The sequence below is a fragment of the Hibiscus syriacus genome, unplaced genomic scaffold (assembly GCF_006381635.1).
Source record: "Hibiscus syriacus cultivar Baekdansim isolate YM2019G1 unplaced genomic scaffold, ASM638163v2 tig00111013_pilon, whole genome shotgun sequence".
NCBI classification, from domain to species: domain Eukaryota; kingdom Viridiplantae; phylum Streptophyta; class Magnoliopsida; order Malvales; family Malvaceae; genus Hibiscus; species Hibiscus syriacus.
Genome location: NW_024062953.1, coordinates 2,213,757 through 2,236,857, shown reverse-complemented (window position 1 = coordinate 2,236,857; position 23,101 = coordinate 2,213,757). Strand labels below are relative to the sequence as shown.

At 36.3% G+C, this 23,101-nt stretch overlaps 2 protein-coding genes, 1 non-coding gene and 1 pseudogene across 3 annotated transcripts; 2 read left to right on the top strand and 2 right to left on the bottom strand.

Moving 5' to 3' along the window:
• Positions 1–8,168: 8,168 nt before the first annotated feature.
• Positions 8,169–8,240, bottom strand: TRNAG-UCC. Its single transcript has one exon. It is a non-coding gene; the product is annotated as a tRNA-Gly (tRNA).
• Positions 8,241–9,506: 1,266 nt separating this feature from the next.
• On the top strand, positions 9,507–13,882 carry LOC120149904 (AFG1-like ATPase). Its single transcript, XM_039162610.1, has 14 exons — positions 9,507–9,703; positions 10,089–10,225; positions 10,326–10,468; positions 10,583–10,728; positions 10,904–10,983; positions 11,297–11,554; positions 11,809–11,919; positions 12,031–12,153; positions 12,329–12,450; positions 12,522–12,591; positions 12,860–12,952; positions 13,044–13,171; positions 13,331–13,472; positions 13,602–13,882. Exons 1-14 carry the CDS (start codon positions 9,577–9,579, stop codon positions 13,737–13,739), a joined length of 1,818 nt encoding a protein of 605 aa, XP_039018541.1. The 5' UTR covers positions 9,507–9,576; the 3' UTR covers positions 13,740–13,882.
• A 2,181-nt stretch (positions 13,883–16,063) lies between these two features.
• LOC120150006 lies at positions 16,064–18,504 on the top strand. The gene is made up of 2 exons (XM_039162704.1): positions 16,064–16,615; positions 17,654–18,504. Exons 1-2 carry the CDS (start codon positions 16,112–16,114, stop codon positions 17,954–17,956), a joined length of 807 nt encoding a protein of 268 aa, XP_039018635.1. The 5' UTR covers positions 16,064–16,111; the 3' UTR covers positions 17,957–18,504.
• A 464-nt stretch (positions 18,505–18,968) lies between these two features.
• LOC120149918 lies at positions 18,969–20,726 on the bottom strand (annotated as a pseudogene).
• Between the last annotated feature and the right edge of the window lie 2,375 nt (positions 20,727–23,101).

The following is a 23,101-nucleotide window of genomic DNA, read 5'->3' as shown; positions in this document are numbered from 1 at the left end:
TCGCAATGCGAAATGAAAATCGCAACGAAAGAATCGCAATGCGAAATGAAAATCGCAATGCGAAATGAAAATCGCAACGAGATAATCGCAATGCGAAATTATAAACGCATTGCGATTTTCATTTCCGCATTGCGATTTTCATTTCGCATTGCGATTCTCTCGTTGCGATTTTCATTTCGCATTGCGATTTTCATTTCGCATTGCGATAGTCATTTTTGCCTTCAACATAATGCAGATTGAAATCAACAAAATCAACCATTACATTTCAATCAATTTAAACAAGCACAAATAAGAATTATGTTCGCATCAATTACACAAATCAACTTTTACAAATCATCTTTTACAAATCAATTAAACATCAAAAAATAAGCAATAATTCTTTTTCCGATCATCTACTATTGAATCAACTTTTACAAATCAATTAAACAATCAAAAAACAATCAATTAAACTATTGAATCAACTTTTGCAGCTCGACATCATTTTCACGCAGTTCACTTCTGAGATTAACCTGCAGAAACCAAACATTTGTTCAAACAACACTTTCTACGCAAATTATTGAATTCTAGTTACTTAACCAAACATTTCATTTATAAGTATATAAACTTACCAATTGTTTATGGACATTTTATAACGCGGATGCAGGTAGGCGCGCTCGTATATATCGATTTAGCCATATAATGCCGAAACCACAAGCCTACTGCAGCTTTATCTCTATCGGTGGGAGGTAGATACTTGATGCTTCCCGTCGTCAAACGCTCCAACGCCAAGCATACGAGAGGACCACAATCTCCTCTGGCTCCGCTCGTTTGTTGTGGCGGTCTCGTCTCTAATAACTGTAATATTGAGCTTCTTTGGCTTCTTGTTTCCAGAACGAGTCCAATAATTGATCGCATCCAAGAATTTAGCCAAATGAGAGCTCCATCCCTTAATAACATCTCTTAAATCAGCCAATGATATGTAATTTATCATGCTGTCATACACTATTGTCTTAAGGGATGGGAGCTGAAGCTCGACGAGAATCCAATGTTACGTTCCAAAACAGGGATAAACACCTGCAATCATAAGTAATAATTCATTCATTGCGCACTTATTTCATAAAACCTTTAAACTCAATCTAAAATAAATACTAACCTTATCGACCTCCCACCATGCAGGATAAAGTTTAGCTTGTCCATTGCCCAAATCAAATGATTCATCTCGTGCATTCTTCAAGTGAACGGCGTGAAAAGACGTCGGCATTATTGTATATCGTATATTTTATTTTCTTAAGTTTTCTTATTATTAGAAGACGTGTCACCCACGCATCGATATGCTGTTTTACAAAAAAGACATATATTAGTGACTTACATAAATTTAAAAAAAAAATTAATCAAATTGAAATATAAGAAAATATAAGACTTACCCCCCCATCGAAATAGCCATTGTCTTCGACCCCTAATAATACGCCCCACCAAGGCCGTTCAAGCAACAAAAAGATATCATCGGTGAGCTTGCATATGTCAGTGAAACACCCCTTGCTCCGCTCATGTAGATAAAAATCAACTGCGGTCTTAGCCCAAAGGGTGTTATCCAAAATTGTGTCCGGTAGTTGTTCCCTCTCCTCTTCAGATACCGGTATGGTACTGGCCGGTAACTCATACGAGAGCCAACTCTCATCCATCATGTCCGGAACCGGTGGGGGTTTCTCAATACTTCGATATTACCCCATGTGAATCAGACTCTGGAATGGTGGGAGGGACCTCTTCAACGATGACAGTTGCCTCTTGAACGGTGGGAGGGGACTCTCGAGGAATGATATGGGGGGCCTCTTCACGATAGGAGTGGACTCTTGAGGGATGACAGGCGAGTCGGGCTTCTTCTTGCGGTGTCTTCGCACTATTGGGGTGTACGGAGACTTAATAGCACGTGCACGCTGTCTGATGCGTGAACTCCGTCGTGCAAGCATAACCCGACGTAAAGCATCCACTATATCGGGCCGCTAAATAATTAAATACAAAAATCAGTAAATAAACAGACATGATCTTTAAACAGTGAAAACAAAGACAATATGTTTCAAACTTGCATTGTATTCACCCAAGTCATTATTCTATCATAGTTCACAAAATGCATCAGATAACAAAGAAAATATGTTTCAAACTAATACCCTGAAGTTAGTATTTGTCTTTGTTTTGTCTATTGGTTGAAGTAATGCAATCCATTCAAGTTTCAATTTGCAGAAGAAGAAGAAATAGTTTACTTTCGCAACACGAAACTTAAAATCGCAACGCGAAACCAAAATCGCAACGCGAAATGAAAATCGCAACGACAGAATCGCAATGCGAAATGAAAATCGCAACGAAAGAATCGCAACGCGAAATGAAAATCGCAATGCGATTTTGGTTTCGCGTTGCGATCTTGTCGTTGCGATTTTGGTTTCGCGTTGCGATTCTGTCGTTGCGATTTTCATTTCGCGTTGCGATTTTGGTTTCGCGTTGCGATTTTAAGTTTCGTGTTGCGAAAGTAAACTATTTCTTCTTCTGCAAATTGAAACTTGAATGGATAAATTTACTTTCAACCAAAAGACAAAACAAAGACAAATACTATTTCACAGTGTTAAAGAATACACAGTTTAGCAGAATTGGCAGCAACCGAACAAATTTACTTTCAACCAAAAGACAAAACAAAGACAAATACTATTTCACAGTGTTAAAGAATACACAGTTTAGCAGAATTGGCAGCAACCGAACAAATTTACTTTCAACCAAAAGACAAAACAAAGACAAATACTATTTCACAGTGTTAAAGAATACACAGTTTAGCAGAATTGGCAGCAACCGAACAAATTTACTTTCAACCAAAAGACAAAACAAAGACAATATATTTCACAGTGTTAAAGAATACACAATTTAGCAGAATTGGCAGCAACCGAACAAATTACTTTCAACCAAAAGACAAAACAAAGACAATACTATTTCACAGTGTTAAAGAATACACGTTTAGCAGAATTGGCAGCAACCGAACAAATTTACTAAGCAATCTAAGTGAAATGGCTAATCTAAGTGAAATTACGAGTAAATTTATCATTAAGTTAAATATGGAAAATCTTAAACTTACCTCGTTGCGTAGAGTATGAACCTCATTCTGCAACGATACTATAATCTCACGTAGAGCGGCAACCTCACCACGTAAAGTTGACACCTCCACACGCCATGCACCATCGTTATCGCGTAGAGTACCGATCTCCTCACGCAAGGCATTGACCTCATCACGTAACTCCCTTGACTCATCCCGTTGAGGTGGAGGTGGAGAACATGGAGATAGGAGTCGTGGCATCTTTGCCGGTCGCCTATCATGAGGTGATGGTGGAGAAGAGGCTCGATGATGTGACGGGATAGGTGATGGCTCTCGTTCTAGAGATGTATAGTCGGGTCGATCGGGTGATGGCTCTAGGTGAGGTGATGGCTCTCGAATTGGAGGAAGTGGATGCTGCTCATCATCCGTGCCATCAAAAAAATTCTGACTAGCTTGCCACCAATCAGTGGCAAGCTCTTCCTCCGTGGGTGTCAGTCTTTGTAATGGAATGTTGGCCTCATAAAATATAAAAACTCAAACAAAGTTAAACGTCTACTATTAATAACTTGTTTATATATTATATGAAAGTATTTGTGTTAACTTACATTATTTATTGTGGCATATGGTATTAAGTCTTCCCAATCCAACAGAGTTTTCCTCTTCCAGGAAATAGCCCTGGGAATATCATTTGACGTTTTTATTGCATATGTACGCATGCTGGGGAAAGCCTCGAATATCCAAATCTACAAACAATATAATAACAAAATTAGTAATTGTTAAATAATTAATTATAATTTTAGAAACATTATATAGAAATTCTTACCTTAAAGGCCCAAACAAAGCCTGACAAAGTGTATTTGGACCCATCGCCCCGCAAACTTTTGCGGTCATCAAAGGCAGACGACAACTTAGTCCAGGTAGCTTTCCATATATACGAACCCCACGGAAACAGATTCCATGCATTCAGGTCCTCTACCAATATTATTAGCTCCCGATGAATAGGTTGTCTGGCCTCTCTGCCTAAAAAGCCGGCATACACAAGTAGTAGAAGGCATACTCGGACAACATCGACGTCTTCCATCCGAGTGAAACCAGCTTTCTTATTAAATAATTTCTTCAGGTCGTCGACATGTAGGTTCGGCTTCTCCATTGACTCATCCGGAAAAACCCGGGATAACCATGATGGGCGGGCGATATGACGAGTGTACCGGCCTACATCATCGTGTCCGAATCGTAGACCAGTGATTAAGCAGAACTCCTTCCGCCCAAAGCAAGTATACGCTGGTGGAAAATGAAACCATATCTCTTCCTCACCACGTTGTATACTGTCGGGTAGATTTGATGTCATGGTCTGAAGCCACAAATGGGTCAAATTAGCATCTCCACCCGGATGCTGTACTCTCAGCCATGGCCCGAAGCAGGTTTCCTCAAACAATTGTCTTTGAGCAGGTGAAAGCTTCTTTGCAATTGTAGTGGCCAGGCTGACTTTATTTCTCAAGGTCAATTGAGCCGAAAAAAATTTCTACAAAAACAATAAACATACCAAGTTAGATATACCAAAAACTACACTGTGAAGATATACCAAAAACAATAAACATAAAAAGTAGTAGTTTATTCTTTAAACTAAAATTTGCAACACTGTTTTGTCTTTTGGTTGAAATGAAAATCGCAACGAGAGAATCGCAACGCGAGATGACAATCGCAACGAGAGAATCGCAACGCGAAATGAAAATCGCAACGAGAGAATCGCAACGCGAAACCAAAATCGCAATGCGATTTTGGTTTCGCGTTGCGATTCTCTCGTTGCGATTTTCATTTCGCGTTGCGATTCTCTCGTTGCGACAGTCATTCTCTCGTTGCGATTTTCATTTATCTCGTTGCGACTCTTCTGCAAATTGAAACTTGAATGGATTGCATTACTTCAACCAAAAGACAGAACAAAGACAAAGACAAATACTAACTTGAAAATCGCAACGAGAGAATAGCAACGCGAAATGAAAATCGCAACGACAGAATCGTAACGCGAAATGAAATCTAAGTGAAATGGTTAATCTATTATTGAAATGACCAGTAACTTATCATCAGTTCAATATGAAAAACCTACAATAATGCAAACATTTCAAAATAAAAATAATTAAAAAACTAACCCTCGGAGGTTGATTTTCCATTTCTGAATATTGTGAGGGATTTCTGACCGTGAATGGTTGTGAGGGATTTCGCCGGAGATGGGGACGGAAATCTTCGGAGATGGGGACGGATTTCTTCGCCGTAGAGAGTGAGAGATGGAGATGGGACTGAGTTGTGATTTTAGGTTTTAGGTTATGAGTTGCGATTACGGGATTTTGTCTTAATATTCTTTTTGTAATTTGAAAATAAAATACGCGTAGCGATTATAATGGCGCTTTAAATATCGCGTTGCGATTTACGGATACGCGTTGCGATTTTATGTATTATCGTTGCGATTTACGGATACGCGTTGCGATATACGGATACGCATTGCGATTTACCCATACGCGTTGCGATTTACGGATACACGTTGCGATTTACGGATACGCGTTGCGATTTATGTGTTCGCGTTGCGATTTTCATATTCGCGTTGCGATTTTGGAAAATCGCAATGCGAATTTGTACTATCGCATCGCGATTTTCAAGAATCGCGTTGCGATTTTGGAAACTGATTTGCGATTCTGGAAACTGATTTGCGATTCTGGGGATCGCGTTGCGATTTTTATTTCGCGTTGCGATTTTGTTGGTCATTTTGGCAAATCCAAAAAAAGTTGGTTAAAATCGTATATTATAACTTTTTTTTGGTCACTGAGGCGATTTTCTCATAAAGAAAAGACATGGCTGCTTTTAAGTTTTGACCTTTTACAAATGAGCATGGACCTCCTTTCCACATGATTCTTCTTCAACCACAGTTAATGTGTTGACTTGCAAACCCTAGTCAAGATGATAAGTTTCTAGTTGGCATGCCCTATTAATTCCATTATTTATGGACAACTTTCCAGTTGACCTCTATCTCTCTACCTACTTAACTACGAAGGCTTGCAAGATGATTCGAATGACCAAGTGGGTGCTGATGTTGTAGGAGCTACAGTATGTTGCAGCCATTTGTTTTCCATGGAAGCCATTGCAGTCAGAGCAACTATCTAGAGCCCCAAATGGTTACGTAAAGGGAAAAAAAATTATAAAAGTTCCATTGCGGGGAATTGAACCCGGCTCTGTTTGGGTGAAAGCCAAATATACTTACCACTGGACGACAATGGATTACTGATTTTGGGGCATATTTTAAAATTTTCAAAACTATAATTAATTATTAAAGTATACCTTGCAGTACGATTTTTTGTATATAATATAATTTCATCACAACTATAATTGAGATTAGTTTTATTAAAGTGGATAATATTATAAGGATGATAAAGTATTTCATAAAATAATTTATTATATTATACTTTTAAAATTTCGAATTTAAAATTATAGTTAAATGAAAACAGTTTTATGTTAATTGATTCAAATGTTCTATGATTTTAATTAATAAGTTTTATTAAAAATGTTTATATTGTATAGATATTTTGAAATATTTTTTTAAAATAAATAATTATATCTAATAAAAAATATTTATTTTTCGGTAAATTAATTTTAAAAAAATTAAATTACTATTACAACCTTATAAATCTGTACTTTTTAGTTTATACTTTAATATTTACATACTTTCCTAATTGAATTAATGTCACTAAGTTAGGTTACATTGAAATTAATCAAATACTTAAATATAAAATAAAAAGTTTATGTAAATGAACAAGTGATCATAGGTTAAATGATTAAAGTTTTGTATTTTAATCTATTGATTTTGTGTTTGGATCTCAAATTCTTTCTTATTTTTATTTAAAAAGTTTATGAACTCCATCTGTTCTCCAATTTTCACCAATATCTTACAGCATGTGATGAGTAGCACAGCACAAGTGATTCCCAAACAACCTCGTCATTACTGGTTTCCCTCACTCATTGTTCGGCAGTGCCACCATAGTGCCGAGAGCCATGGACCGTGACTTTCTTATAGGGATGGCAACCTTCGAACAACATTACCGAGGATTAACCGGACCTTATTTCTGACTTTCTCTTGGGGCTTTCCGGTTTCGGAAGACGAAATAAGGGAACTCTTCACTAAGATACACGATGTCTGTGATAGTATACGTATATAGGATACTGTCCCTCTTGATGAACAGCCTTTGTTTGCAAGAATGGCTCTACGCGGCGTTACGAACGTAGATCAAATCTTGAATGGGAGACATGTAGCTTAGCTCCGGATTGATGATGGAAAGCGTAGGTGCACCGAGGAATGTTGATGATAGTAATTTATAGCTGTTACCTTTTTGGTAGGAAACACAGCTTTTGGGACTTAAAAAAGCTTCCCTGCATGCATTGTTTCATAAATGTTAGCCAACTATATATTATTTTTTGTGAATCAAAACTATACTTTTATCAATGTTGAGTTGGAATATGCACCGTAGGGCGCCAAAGGCACAAAATTTGATGTACATTAATCGTGGAGTTTAGCATAGGGTAGAAGTAGAGAAGATTGGAGAACAGTTTGTGGTTAAAAGTGAGTTGTAACGAAGGATGGATTCTGCAGGGTTTGATCAATGGGATATAGAAATATTTTGAGGGTGGATATACATATTAATAGTAAAAAAATTTCTAGGTGGATAGGGCTGTAAACGAACCGAGTCCGAGTTCTAATATTACTGAGCTTGACTCGACTAAACTTGAAAACTCTGCAATGGGAACTCTTCAATAAGATACATGGCATCTGTGTTGATAGTGTACATATGCAGGATAATATCCCTATTGAAGAACAACCTTTGTTTTCTAGAATGGTTCTACACTAACGTCGATCAAATCTTGAACAGAAGACGTGTAGCGAAGTTCTGGATCAACGGTAAACACATATGGGCGCTGAAGTATGAACGGAGAGAGAAGGTACGCCAAAGTTTCCTTGTATGCATTGTTGCATCAATGTTCGCCAACTATGTACTGTTTAGCGCCAAAGGTACAAAAATTTGACATTTGCAGTTGCAGAGAGGTAGCCTTTCTTGTTTGAAAAGGATAAAAAAATTGCGTCTGCCGGGAGTCGAACCCGGATCTATTGCTTGGAAGGCAATTATCCTAACCGTTGGACTACAAACGCTTATTGAAATATATCTATATTGGTTTTTTAACAACATATTTAAAATGTCAAAATCATCAGATTTGAGAGCAGCGTCTTCTCGTTATGAAGAATTAACTAGATCTTAATCCAATGATTTGGGTGAATAATCTCATCAATTTAATTAATGCGAAGTTGATGCCCCATTTTCATGAAAACCAACCCAAAACTACTTCTTCATCATTCAAATGTTATTGAATCATAAATTCGTAATTCTAAACTTGTAATATCCCATAATAAAATGTGTCATCAATTATAATTTTAAATTATTTGAGTCAATTTAAAATTTTAATTTGAATTTTGAATACTAGTAAAATTAGAATTTACAAGATTCAAATAATAAAAAAATTGAAAATTAAAACAATATTTTTTTTACGTCTTTAACTAAATAATTTATTATTTTTTGATTTAATTTATGATTTCTCTTATTTTTCTATTTTTTTCAAATTTATCAAATATGTATTGATTGTACCTTTTTCCCATATGTATGGGGTAAGGGGGAGGTAAGATAGTAGGCTGCCCCCAACACTAGGTTGAGAGCAGCTTCCGTAGGAGACCTCCAAATTATGAAATGCCCTCCGTGGGACTTGATCCCACGACCTCAAGGTTTAGAACCTTGTGCTCTACCAACTGAGCTGGATGGTCATTTCTTATCAAATATGTATTGATACTGTAAAAATTCCACGTCCTACTTTATGTAATTGCTTGGTCTTAATATAGTCCTCCATGCACCAAAAATGAAAGAAAGCAACTGCCCCGTCGAATATTCCACCATTTATTGCTTTCCATGAAACACAATCCTTTTTCTTTTGGACATTTTATCAAACACTTCCCGATCAAGCTCAGTTCCTCCTTTGCAACTACAACACATGTGAATCAGCGTGCTTACAACATGATTAGTCACATGGAGACCAAATTTTAACAACGACCCATGTCCGGGAAGGCCTAAATTCAAGTCGCCAATGGCAGCAAAGGCCTTTGAAAACAACTGGGCACATGCAATTGTTGGCATGGAACTGAAAACCCATAAAGCTTTCGCCTTTAAGTTCGTAATTTGAAAAGGAAAAGCAGAAAACTGCTTGTAGAGACGATGGAAGTGAATTCAGTGTTAGCTTACCAACAGTAAAGAAGCGTTCCACGTCAGTGTTTCTTTTCGGTCCCTTGTGGATAGTAGAACGATCGCCACGTCATTTTTCCAGTTCTTCCCTTTCTATTCAACTACAGAAAACAGAACTTTGTTTCTCTTCTTCTTCTTCTTCTTCTTCTTCTCAATTCGCAAGTCTAGATCAACGATTAGGTTTTAAAAAAAAAAGGGAAAATGAGAAGAATTTTTTCGATATCTTCGCTTCTGAATCAAGGGTTTGTTCAAAGAAGAGTTTTTAATAAGTATCGCATCAATGCAATTCGTCCATATTCAGAGGATCTTTCTTACCCGAAATCTCCAGGTTTGTTCTTATGCTCGAGTTTTTCGTCTTACATTTATTTATTTCATCTTCTTCATGCTATCTCCGGCTAATAACTCGAACTGGGTATTTCCCAGATTTTAGTATTCTTGTTAACTTGGATAAAAATTTAGGATTTTGAAGTATGAGAGATCAGTACAATGTTCTAGTTTGTTTGTTTCTAGAGAAAATAAAAATAAAAAAGGGTTAACCTTCTTGATCTGACTCTTTAGTTTTCTTGAAATATGTGTAGTGGACCCTTATGTCTTAAGCATAAACATGAGAAAGATTTAGCCATATCTAGACCTGAGTCCTGAGTAATATAGCATTTGTTTTTATAACTGGAATTAAGCAAGCTAATGCTTTGAATATTTTCTTCCACTTTCAGGGCCTCTATTGCAATACCGGAAGTTGGTGGAGCAAGGAAGGCTTGAGCATGATCCTTACCAAGAAAGGGTTGCTTTGGCATTGGAAAATTTGCTGGGGAGGTTGGAACAGTATGAAAAAGATATGGAGGAATATCATGTATATATGAATTCTCATTGACTGTCGTGCCATATATATTTCTTCTTATGCAATTTCTATGATATTTGTTTGTATGATCCAGTGTTTAAATTTCCTATAGATTAAGCTAGCTGAGTGGGAGAAAAACAGGGAGAATGAGCATCGGAGGCTTTTGATGGAGGAAGCTGAGAAAAATCAGCGGGGGGACCTTTGGACATCAGTTAATAAGCGCAGGAGTGAACTTCTAGAAAGATGGGCGTTCCGGTGAGGCATGCTAGTTCATTTTTTTCCGAAAAACTACATGAAACATTTGGATAGAAATTACATTATGTTCATTTTCCAGTTCTTGTGGCATTAATGGAGTTCCGATTGACTCAGGGGAAAATCTGAAGATATAGAACCCGGAGTTGGTAAGTGGGTTTCATACCTCAATCGTGAGAAGAAGTTGGATTCACTTGTTGGTCGTCGTCCTACTGCTCCTCCAGCCCCAAAAGGACTATATATATATGGGAATGTTGGAAGTGGTATGTTGCCAAATTTCATCTACAGTAACTGTGAGGTTTTGTAGATCAATAATTAAAGCAGTAAAAATTGGAAATTTGACTTGCCATTTTATTGGGTTCAATCTCCTTGTGTATCCTTTTCCATAATTCTTCCAGGTTGAACAGACTGTTGTTACAGAGTTATTAACTTATGCAGGGAAGACAATGCTTATGGATATGTTTTATAGTGCCACTGATGGAATAGTTAAACATAGACAAAGGTTCCATTTTCATGAGGTGAGCCTTTTAATTGTGTTCTACGTATGTCTTGAGTAATCTCAGTTTGAATATATAATAATTGTATTTTTATAAGTGAAAGCTTACTGTTTCCAAAGGCACACAAAAGAGCATTAGTATTATTTACCTATCTTTCTAACTATCCACAACACTCTCTTCCCAAAAATAAGCTCATTCTTGTGCAAATGGTCACTATTTTCTCAATATAATCATGAATTTATAGGGAATGGTAATATGGTAATGAGTAGTTTGCACCTTTTGTTCTCTAACAAAAAAAAAGCATGGAAGTTAGAATTGCTTTACATTTTGGCAGGCGATGCTCAAAATAAATGAAGCTATGCATAAGTTGTGGAAGAATCAAGTTGAGGAAAAGTCTATTAAATCATGCATATCTTCTTGGATTATGAATCTTCCCTTTGATATGAAAGCCAAGGAGTGGTTAGCCGCTGAAGAAAGATACAAACAAGAGGTTCAGATGAAAAATATTCTTCCTGCAGTGGCAGATGAGTTTCTTGTTGACAGGCAAGCAGGCGAAAAAGGAGCTAGCATTCTTTGCTTTGATGAGATACAGGTAATGTTTTTCTTCCAAATAAAGGTCGTGAATCCTTGATTCTGGTTGGTGATATCTACTGCTATAATATGATAGTTTCTTAAAGTGGGAAAATAAGAGAAGGGTTATTTTAGTATTGTTTATAGCTATGAATCTTAGTTCCATTTCTATTGCATTGTTGGCTGTTCTTCACTGCACGCTAATGTTGCTAAAATAACAGTTTTCAGAATGCGCAACTGGTGTTATATCTTGAGCTGTCTTGCTTTCTGTTACAGACTGTTGATGTTTTTGCTATCGTTGCCTTATCTGGAATTTTAAGCAGATTACTCAGTACTGGAACTGTTCTAGTTTCTACTAGTAATCGGGCGCCGAATGATTTAAATCAGGTACTTTCAGAAAAATCAATTCCTTTTGAGTCAATTGATGTGTATGACTTCAATTATTCCGCAGTTAACAATTAATGAGCTTTTCCCCCTCTTTATAATTTTCTTATACAGGATGGTATGCAACGAGAGATCTTCCAAAAATTAGTAGATAAGTTGGAAAAACACTGTGAGATTATTTTGGTTGGAAGTGAGATTGATTATCGCCGACAACTAGCACATAGGTCTATAGATAAGGTGATTTTAATTCTGTTTTCCTTTCGTTAGTTGAGATGAACAACGTTTTCGTTCTGTATTCCTAATTGTCTATAATCAATTTCTTTTCCCGCTTTAAAGCAACCTGAAAATCTATTTAGTGGTTGATTTTTTTCTTCTAATATTTAGTGGTTGAAGTTAGCTTTTGCATATGCAGGTTCATTATTTTTGGCCCCTAGATGGCACTGCTCAAAAGGAATTTGAGAAAATGTGGTGTCAAGTTATAAACCAGGCTGGAGGAGAAGTCACATCCAGTACTGTTCCGGTGATGTTCGGAAGGTAATTGTTAATCTAAGGGCATATGTTTTAGATCCATTAATTCTATTGATTAATTTTATTTTATACAACAGGACATTGGAGGTGCCTGAGAGTTGCAATGGAGTAGCACGGTTCACATTTGAGTTTCTTTGTGGTCGGCCGGTATTATACTCACCTTATCATTAATTCATGCATTATTATTCCTTTTCTCTCTCTTCTTTAGGGGAAATAGCAGCCAAATCAGATACTTGTTTATAATTCTAATTACTAACCTATAATTTGTTTGTTAATTCAATTCGTTTCTCCGGATATGTGCTTTCTCAATCTTCTTTAGGGACTTAATAGAATATGAATTTCCAACATTTATAAAACCTGAACTTATTTATAATTGGTTCTTTACTGCCACTTTCTTACTTTCAATTATCTGCAGGTAGGTGCTGCGGATTATATCGCTGTTGCTAAAATCCATCATACAGTCTTCATCTCTGATATTCCAGTTATGAGTATGCAAAACCGTGACAAGGTATCATTTCTATAGACGGGAAAAAAGTAACTCATAGCTTTAGGTGCTGCATTCCTTACCAAACCATAAGTTCTATCTTTCGACATTTCAGGCACGTAGATTTATTACCCTCATCGATGAGCTGTACAACCATCATTGCTGCCTATTTTGTTTAGCAGCTGCTTCAATTGATGACTTATTTCAAGGAATTGAAGAGGGCACACTCTTTGATCTTGAAAGGTAAACCTTATATTTGTTTCTACAACTGTTTTTGAATGTAAATCACTAGATCTAGCATTAATGAAAATGAACAAACCTTTTCATTGCTGGTTATCAAATGATCCTGTTAGAAAGATCTGTTTGCAACTAATTGAAAACATTATCCGTTTCTGTTTCCAGTTTCCAGTTCGAAACAGAGACAGAAGGCGCAAAACTTCGACGAAATGTTTTGGTAGAAGGGAGTGTGAGTTCCGGAGGTGCACCAGCTGGTATAACATCCATGTTATCCGGTCAAGAAGAGATGTTTGCCTTCCGCCGAGCAGTAAGCTGCCTTTTTTCAGATGTAACATCCTTTCTATGCTATGTTAGGAAAAGCATATTGATGACAACCAATGATCTACTTATTAGCTTAGCAGAATTATGATGGGTATAATAAAATCTACCTTTGTAGGTATCTCGCTTGATTGAAATGCGGACACCTTTATACCTCGAAGGAGTTCGTTCCCTTCATCCTTACTTCCAGAGGAAGCCCCAAAATTTCGAAAATCATAGTTATAGTGCAAGCACTGAGCAACACCGAGTGTCATAACTGGCAGTAAGTTTACATGGTCCATGATGATTGCCCACATATAGTCTCTGTATCTGTTATAATAATGGGTCAATTTTTTTAAACATTTGTTGTGCTTTCAACCCAATTCATTTCTCGTCAAGAGACTTACTGAAATCATCTAATAAAACCAATAGCGATTTTGCTGTTATCAGCGGCCTTTCTTCTTTGAGAATTAACATGACCTACAACTAAAATTCCCATGCCGAGAACTCGGATTTCATCTCTTAATGGTGCCCATTTGAAGGGATTATCTGGGAATACTGGTAACTCAAAACTTTCAACTTTGTTGAATTAATGGCTGCAAGGGATCCTAAGGTAGATGTTTTAACTGGAATTTATTCTCCTACTTGTTCCGTGTTATTCTATCTTCTTACATTCTGCACTTTACATACTGTCACCGATGTCGAACTCCATGCCGACTTTATGTTAGAATCGGTTTTATTCTCAATCTTAGGATCTGCTTTATGTTTTATGTCAACATCTCTCGACACATTTATCGTCGTTTATTTCCATAAAAGGATCATTTTGGGCACAACCTTCCCTGTTAACTCTATAAAAGGGAAACTCATGTACATAGATAGATAGGAGCACTGCATGTATCAGATCCTGTGGTCCCTGTGGTCACTGCTTTATTCGCCACAAAAGAAAACCAGTGAATCTCAAAATGGGACATGATGAGAACAACTTATCATGACCCTTTGATTGGATTCTTGTAAAAACCGAATGTCCGGCCCCATTTTTTCAACACTCGAGTGTTCAGCCGAAACACCTTCTCCAACACTCGAGTGTTGAGCCAGAAACGGAAAGTCGAAATGTGACAATTTTATTTAAATAGATGGCGTATAATTTTGATAATGTATGATACAGTTTTGATCTTTTGATATGATTTTGTTCCCCCTACCAGTATTTTGTTCTTTTTGTTTTTGTAATTTTTTATTATTATATAATTTCAGGTTTTATATGATTTATATCATATTTGATATTGTTTCAATATCATTTATATAATTGTTAAACATTTGATATAATATTCATACTTTTCTTTTAATTAATTTAGTAGCTTCTAATATAGTTGTAATCCCAATTCAGGATAGTAAAATTGGATTAATATTTATTTGTTAACTATCAATTTAAAACTTAGAAATTGAAAGATTATGATAAAATTTGTTTAATTTTTAAAATTAAGAAGGATATAATAAATATTTAAATAAAAAAGAACGTCAGATTTAATTATCTCATTTAAAAAATAAGCAGCGAAAAATAGGGACAGGTAAGTTTTTATAGTTTTAAAAAAGGACTTTAAAAGTAATTAGACATAAATAAATTTTGATGAGCATGCTTTTATGGCATCTCAGGTTTGTATTTTGATCTTTGGAAGATGTCTTATTTTTTACTTAATTAAAAAATAAGTATATGATTTTTCTGTTAAAGTATGTATATAATATTTTATTATTTTAAGATTGAATAGTCAACTTTCAATAAAAATTATAATTCACTGAATATATAACACATGATTTTATTCATAATTAATTTTTAATGTTTAATTTAAAAAATGAAACTCTTAAAAATCTATCATTTTTCTTTTAAAAAATAAATCTCTAAATTTTATATATCATCATATTATTTGAATCAATCACTATTAATTATCATTTTTATCAAATATTTACTATCAATTTTTTTATCGTTGACAGTGTTTGAACCTTCAATCATTTGAGAGATTTTAAGAATTTTGATTTTCTTTTAAATTATAAATTTTAAGATTTTTTTTTAAATTAAAAATTGTTAAAATTTTTATTTTAAGAAAATAAAAAGTAAATAAATTTTCATAGTGCGTGTTAAGTAATCATTCGATGATAATTTTTTAATGAACATTGATAATTTAATCTTAAAATAATAATAAAATAAAATTTTAACACTTATTTTTTAAAAAATTAACATCTAAATAAAATTTTAATTTTTCAGTTAAACATCAATTTTTAACATTATAAATTTTCTATAAAATCATTTGATTAATTTAAAAGTAGAAGAATTATCTGATAATATAGTTTTTAAATTTTATAAGTAAAATAAAAAATATATACTATAATATATGTAATTAAAAACTAATCTGAATAAATTAAATAAATAATAATTAAACTTCCCATTTGAGCCATTTGATGTCCCCAAAAGACTGCATATCTGTCACTTCCCATTGTTAAACAGCCTTTTTTCCACGCGCCAAAACGCCGTCTTCTACAGTCGATATTCCTCTATGCCCATATTCTTCTATGGTCTACAGTCTTAAACTTCCACAAAATTCACTCCTTTGAGAGTTGAAAATTCTGGGAAAAGAAGAAAAAGCTTAAATCTTTCTAATGGACTTCAAATTCAGAGCGGTTGATTATCAGCCGTCAAACTCTTTTCCTTCATCGTCGTCGAGCTTCAATCCATCACTGTCGGGTGACTCGGGTCAAATATTTCGACCTTACCGTAACGTCATTCTTGGTCGACCCGAGACCGTCGAATGGGACAAGTTGCAGATCAGGGATGAGATAATCGCGTCGGAAATCGCACGTCGGAGGGCGTTGGAAGCCGAGGTGAGGAGGGAGTTGATGGCCGAACGGGAAATGGCGGCCCAGCAGAGATTTAGGGAAACGGGTTTGTCTTACGAGCAAAGCTTTACAATGCGCCTCGACTCTAGGCTTCCTTTCGTGCCTCACTTGCATAGCCTGAAGCGCTGGAGGACTGAGGCGTGTTTCAACATGTTTCCACCGGCGTTGCTGCCACCTCTGGTCGTGTTGCCTCCACCGGTAACAGAAACTTTGGACTCTCAGGTTAAGGATACGTCGGAGGACAAAAGGAATAAGCTGATTATACTGGTAAGCCCAAGTTTAAAGGGATAAACTTGAACAACTTTATATACACTGTTTTCTCATGTAAGATGCTTATGCACAATGGACATAGAAGCATGAACCCTTTTGAATGTATGGGTTGGGTCCTTTAACTAGCCAACAAGATTAAGCCTTTGAGACCATAAGCTAATGTTGCCGTAGTACTAGATTTGTGCTTGTAGATTAACTTAATGGTGATCTATTAATTCATATTGTTAACCCTTGCTGTTTCCTAATGAGACATTGCAGCCATGGATCAATCATAAAGATATTTTCCAAGATTTGTAGCTGCTTTTACTCGTGTGTTTTATGATCTACTGCATTCTTCCTAGAGTACAATAGATTGATGATGAATTTGATGTTCCATTAGCAACACCTTTTTGTTCATGGCATGTTACAATAATGTGGGCCTCATTGCTCTGCATTGCTCAACATTTATGCTTCCTTCTGTCGAGCTATCTTTTAACATGTAGCAACGGATGGCAGCTGCATACACCATTTTGTTTTGGGTCTGTACATGCATTGCATGTATGCTTCTACATGCTTTATTTAGCATTTTCTTTGGGATCTCAATGGAAGTTGATCTGATCTTGGTATTCTGTTGTCTGCTTCAAAAGTTTCTCACGACAGCTGAGAAAACAAACCAATATATTTGTTTATTGTTAGATTTTCAAGTAGAGATAATAATTGAATCCGTCTAAAGTTAATTGGATTTAGTTTATGTTGATGTGCACAAATTCATTTACTTTCTTCATTTGCTTGCATTTATAAGATCTTCTTCTATGTGTGTGCCTCTAAGTTTCATAATTCATAGTGAATCATGTAAATATGTTTGGAAGTGCCAGTTCTTGCAAAGCTCGTCTGTTTTTGTCTACTTTGCTTGTGCCTAGAATGAAAGTATATCCCCCCAAAAAAAAAAAAAACTATTGAAGACTTATCTATCTTTGAGGTCTATGCTGCATTTTGAGACTGATTTAGCTGTATTTTGACAATTGTTTGATTAATACTTTTGTGTGCCATATGCAGCCTAAGCCTGATCCTAATCGTGTTCTTGGAGCAAAACGGAAACCACCACCTCCAGCAGAAACCAGTGAACTGCGTCAATTGCTAATTAGCTCGAAGGTGAAACAAAATGATGAGTGGAAGTGTGGCATTTGTAAGATCAATGTCACTAGTGAGAAAACTTTGGCCGAACACCTCGGAGGTAAGAAGCACAAGGCTAATGAAGCAAGACAAAAAGCTAGGAAGACAGAGGAGAATTCCGATCCCAGTACCGATATCATCACATTGCAAAAGAAACTCAAACAGTCAGATGAAATTGGAGGATAATGAAAAGATAAAGATTGAAAAGGATGATTTGCTGATTAAGAGAGGGGGGGGTGGAAAAGTTTACTGAAGAGAAACCTGCAGATTCCCTTGAGATGAAATGTGCACCAACTGCAATGGATGAGATGGAGAAGACACCAGAACTTAGCAATGAAAAGACAAAGAATGAAGAGGATGAACACTGATTAAGAGAGAGGAAAAGGCGAAATGGTTTCCGGAAAAGAAATCTGCAGATTTCCTTGAGAAACACGCGCCAACTGCAATCGATGAGATGAAGAAGACACCATTAGCAAAAAGATAAAATTTAAGTTTTGGTGTGAAATCTGTTCAGTCGGTACGCATTCTGGGGTGGTAATGAAAACTCATAAAACAGGGAAAAAACACACTCGACGACACCTGGAAGTCAGCAAACGTAATGTAGCTGCCCTCGCTGCTGCCACCAGTGATACCGTCACTGAGCAGGAAGATCTAATGATGCTCAAATGCCAAAAGTATCCGATGAAGCAAAGCTAAATTAATTGTCAAAACCGAAGAGGACATACTCTTCAACATGTAGGAGCTCTCCCAAAATTAAAGTATGTAATTATCATCTGAGACTTCAAATCAGATATTGGAGTTTTAGCTGAAATCCAAAATGCACCCAAGATTGATCAATTATTAAATGCCAAGGGCTTAGAGCAAATATGACATTAGTTTTGACCTTGTTGCGTCCTTATCTGACCCATAAGAGTGCAGGAATTGATACTTAAACCTAACATTCAAGCTCTCTCTTATGTAACATTTGGACTTTTACCATGCACTTAGACATCATTTGGTGCTTGCATTCGCTTCAGGACCTTGGTTTTGGACCAGCCGAAACCCTCGAATACCGAGTGTTTGTGGTTGTATTCTAATCGAAAGTGGCAACTTCCAGCCTACTCTAAATACCCATTTCAAGAACCATGATCGAAATGTAAACCATGGAAGCTATGCACCAAAATTTTGGTAATCTTTCAACAACCATTCACACCACAGATAATTGCAAGCAGTTCTATATATGCCTACTATATTTTCTTTACAAAAAGAGAATGAGAACATATAGCAATTAAAGGAGGGGGAGTTAGGCAAGCTAAATTCACTTAGTCCTCAACCCCTCCAACTAAGCAACTTCTATTACACGAGATTTAAACCCTTAATGCCACCTGATCCTGCCATGAGATCTTTCTTTTTCCAACTCTGTTCGGTCCGTTTCCTGTGTTCCTGCAGGCTGATATTTTAATGTCATTGTTCTGCTTGTCACTTGCAATTCGGAATGAACTTTTCTTGAATTCCTTTATTCTCATAGAATTGTCCATGGCCTGCAATTCTTCCTCCTCTCTCTGCAATGGAAGACAAATTGAGATGAAATTAGCTTGTTTTAAAAGATAGCATGGTGATTGTGATGAATACAACTCGTCATGGTTATAAATAGATTACCGAAATCTGGTTTAAATCGAAAACCGGTGTCATGGTTTGGGCAGTAGCCTCCTTTCCACTGTAAAGCCTTTCCCTCTGGTTTAAATCAAGAATCAGTGAAGAACTTTGCAAAAGAACATCCTCCTTCCCGTTGATATTTTTGTACTGCTTCCATTTTAAGTCAAACATGTGAGAAGGATGAATAAAAGAGGCTGCCTTTTCACTATAAGTCTTTCTCTTTTGGTTCAGATCAAACGACGTTGCTAGGCAGCGCAAACTACTTTCCCTTCCGGTTGAATTATTTTCCTTCACATTTGATTTACTTCTAACCACTGTATTCTGTGGCTGCACAAAGTTCCGGCCGGCTTCAATGTTTGATGAACGGTTTTGCACCAGGAACTTGTGCCTCCTTTTCAAAAACCTAAAAACAAAATCCCGGTCAAAACTCGAAAAACCAAATAAGAACTCTATATTGGTATCTAAGATTCTAAAGCTATATGAATCCTAAAATGTAAAGGAGGAACAACATCATACCGAACTTCGGCCAACAGGGTGAATCTTCGCTCTTTCATCATCTGCAATTTCTTCTCATGGCTTCTGTTTCCTGAAACATAAAGCATCCCTCAAATTTCTATTGGAGAAAGCATTCCATTTAGAACAAATTAAGGATTTAGGTGGAAAAAATCAACAATTTAATCATCAATCATAGCAATGAATTGAAAACAAATACATATCAATGGAAGTAGAAGATCCAAGCAATCAACATGTCATCTTCTTATTCTCAAACAATTCTTAAAGATTGAAAGGGAAAAAAAACAAGAACACCAACACCAAATCTAAATAATCTGGGGGAAAAGGTTACCTTGTGCAAGTCTGCAAAGTCTTGCATAAGACTCTGGTGCTTGAACCTCGTCCTTTGGTCCACATGCATCGCATATGGAGAATACTCCATAGCAGCAACAACCCCTTTCATCTTCTTCATGGATAAATATCACAAGGTTGAGGTTAAGAGAAAAAACCCAGATGGCTAAAATAAGGAAATAGAAATAAGAAAAAGGAATATGAACAAGGAAAGAGCGAGAGATAGGTAGGAAGGTTCTCGGTTAGCTGTTTAGTCTGTGAAAAACTCTGACCGAGACAAAGAGAAAGACCCAACGAAGGCCACATAATAATTCGGTGGAAAACATGTTTTTTTTCTTTACTGAGACTTGAGATACAGTAATGAAGATTGGGTTTCTTCTTTGATTTTCTTGGTCTTTGGTCTGTTTCATTCCCCACCCCAATGAAAGAGAGAGAAAAGGGTAAAGGTGAAGCCTTTGATGCGAGAAATGGGTGGGATGAAAAAAGAGCAGCAAAAGGATAAAAACAGGGTTTTATCTGTTTGAGTTCTGGTGTCAAGTTTCAATAAAGAAAGAGATGGTTTTTATTTCACATTGCTCCAGGCCCCATTGCCTATATCTAATTTCCCACCAAGACCTCTTTGTTTTCAAGGAATGCTTCAATTTCAAGGAATGGTGGTGTACCCCAATGAATAGTGGTGATGATGAAACCTGCTAGAGTGCTAGTCTTCACCCGCCATGTGCTTCCCTTGTTTTGCTTATCCATCTGTTATATGGAATGTGACAGTGAAATTGAAACAAACGGGGTTAATTGCACGAGTGGTTCTCCAGAATTGTGATTCTTTTTAACCAGCTTCAGAGTGACTGTCCATGTGAAAGTGAAAACAAGGGCTTGGAATTAAGTCAAAAGTTTTAGCAGTGGAGGACAAAAAAGGTTGAAAAAATAGGAGAAAATAACCTCAGTGACCGAAAATTTCTTATAATATACGATTTTGATTAACTTTTTTTCCGATTTGCCAAAATAACCAACAAAATTGCAATGCGATCTCTAAATCGCAACACGATCTCTAGTATCGCAAATCAGTTTCCAGATTCGCAACGCAATTTTGACTATCGCAACGCGATTCTGACTATCGCAACGCGATTCTGACTGTCGCAACACTGAATTTCAAATTCTCAACAAGTTTTAGTTTCACAACACAAATGTTTTGGGTATATAACTACGCAGCAGAAGTAACTTATAACCTAAATCCCTAAATCGCAACTCATTCCATCTCCATCTATCACTCTCTCCGGCGACATCCGTTCCTATATCCAACGACATCCTTCCCCATCCGGCAATAGGTTTTAGTTTCGCAGCTCGTTTGTTTAGTAAATTAATTTACAATAATGAAATCATCTAATGTTGATCATGTTTGGATAGATTTGTGTTTTGGAGGGTTATGGGAGAATGTTCATGGTGTTTTACAATATATGCATTTACTCATGAATCTTCAACTAAAACTGTCATTAAAATAGTTAATTTATGAAACCCTAATATTACGTGTTGCAAATAAATTGAATTTAGAGCCCCTAAGTGGATTTAGGTTATCTTATCAGAGAAAAGGTAAAGTTTATTTGTTAACCGACAATGAAGATGTTGAACGATTAATTGCTTACATTAGTGTTTCGCAAGATGATGTTACATTGTATGTTGTTGAACCTAGAAGTAGTGAATTTGGGTCAGTAGCGGGTAGTAATCCACTAAGTTTTTCAACCCCAATTTATGGTGCTCAAAATTTAATGGTTCCACCACAATTTTATCACCAAGCAAATTTTGTTTTACCACATTTCCAATACCAAACACAATCTCAAAACCCACAACCTTTCCCTAATCCAAATCCCAATCAACTTTCAGCACCAAATTCCGATTTTCGTATTGACCAGTTAGACGATGATGAGCCAACAGAAAAAATTGTGAGTACTAGTCAGTATTCAAAATTTGATCTTGGTCAATACCCGGACTTTGATCTTGGTCAATACTCGGATTTTGATGATGTTTCAGAAGAAGAAACAGCCCTGCTGTAATGATTTTGATATTGGTCAATACCCAATTTTGATGATAACAGTCGCTGCCGAGGAAGATGTTGTTGATGATAATGAGGAGGAAGTTATGAATGTGATGAACATGTTAACATTCATTATGTAATTCATATAACCCTGAAGAAGAAAAAAGAAGAAGAAATCCCCGAAGAAAAGTCCCCGAAGAAAATGCCACGGAGTATAACTGGAATATGCCAGAATTACTTCAGATACCGGAAGAAGAGTTGGTAAAGATAGCAGTTGATTGTTACACAAAAATTATTCGTATTAAGAAAGATGATTGTTTTGATACAAAGGAATACTTGAAGATAGCTTTGTATAGGAAATGTGTGGAAGATGGCTATCAACTAAAAGTTAACAAATCAAGCAAAGATCGTTTCAAAACAAGGTGTATGATTGACAAAAACTGTACGTGGCGTATGATTGCAATGAGGATAAAAGATTGCGAAATGTTTCAAGTTAGGACTTTTATTGATAAACATACATATTCAAGAACCCAAGTTTTTCCTCACCATAGACAGGCAAACAAAAAGGTGTTGGGTGGTTATCTGGCTGAGTTAATGTTTTTGAATGGCAGGGTATATCGGGGACATGAAATTATGACTGACATGAATGCTCGGTTCAAGATTAGTATCTCATATTCTCAAGCTTGGAGAGCCAAATATTATGCCTTGGAATTGTTGAGGGGGTCGCCAGAAGCATCGTTTGCCTAACTGTCGGCTTATTGTCACAATTTAAAGCTGAAAAATCTTGGGTTGGTAACTCATATCAAAACAAATAGAGATGGACGCTT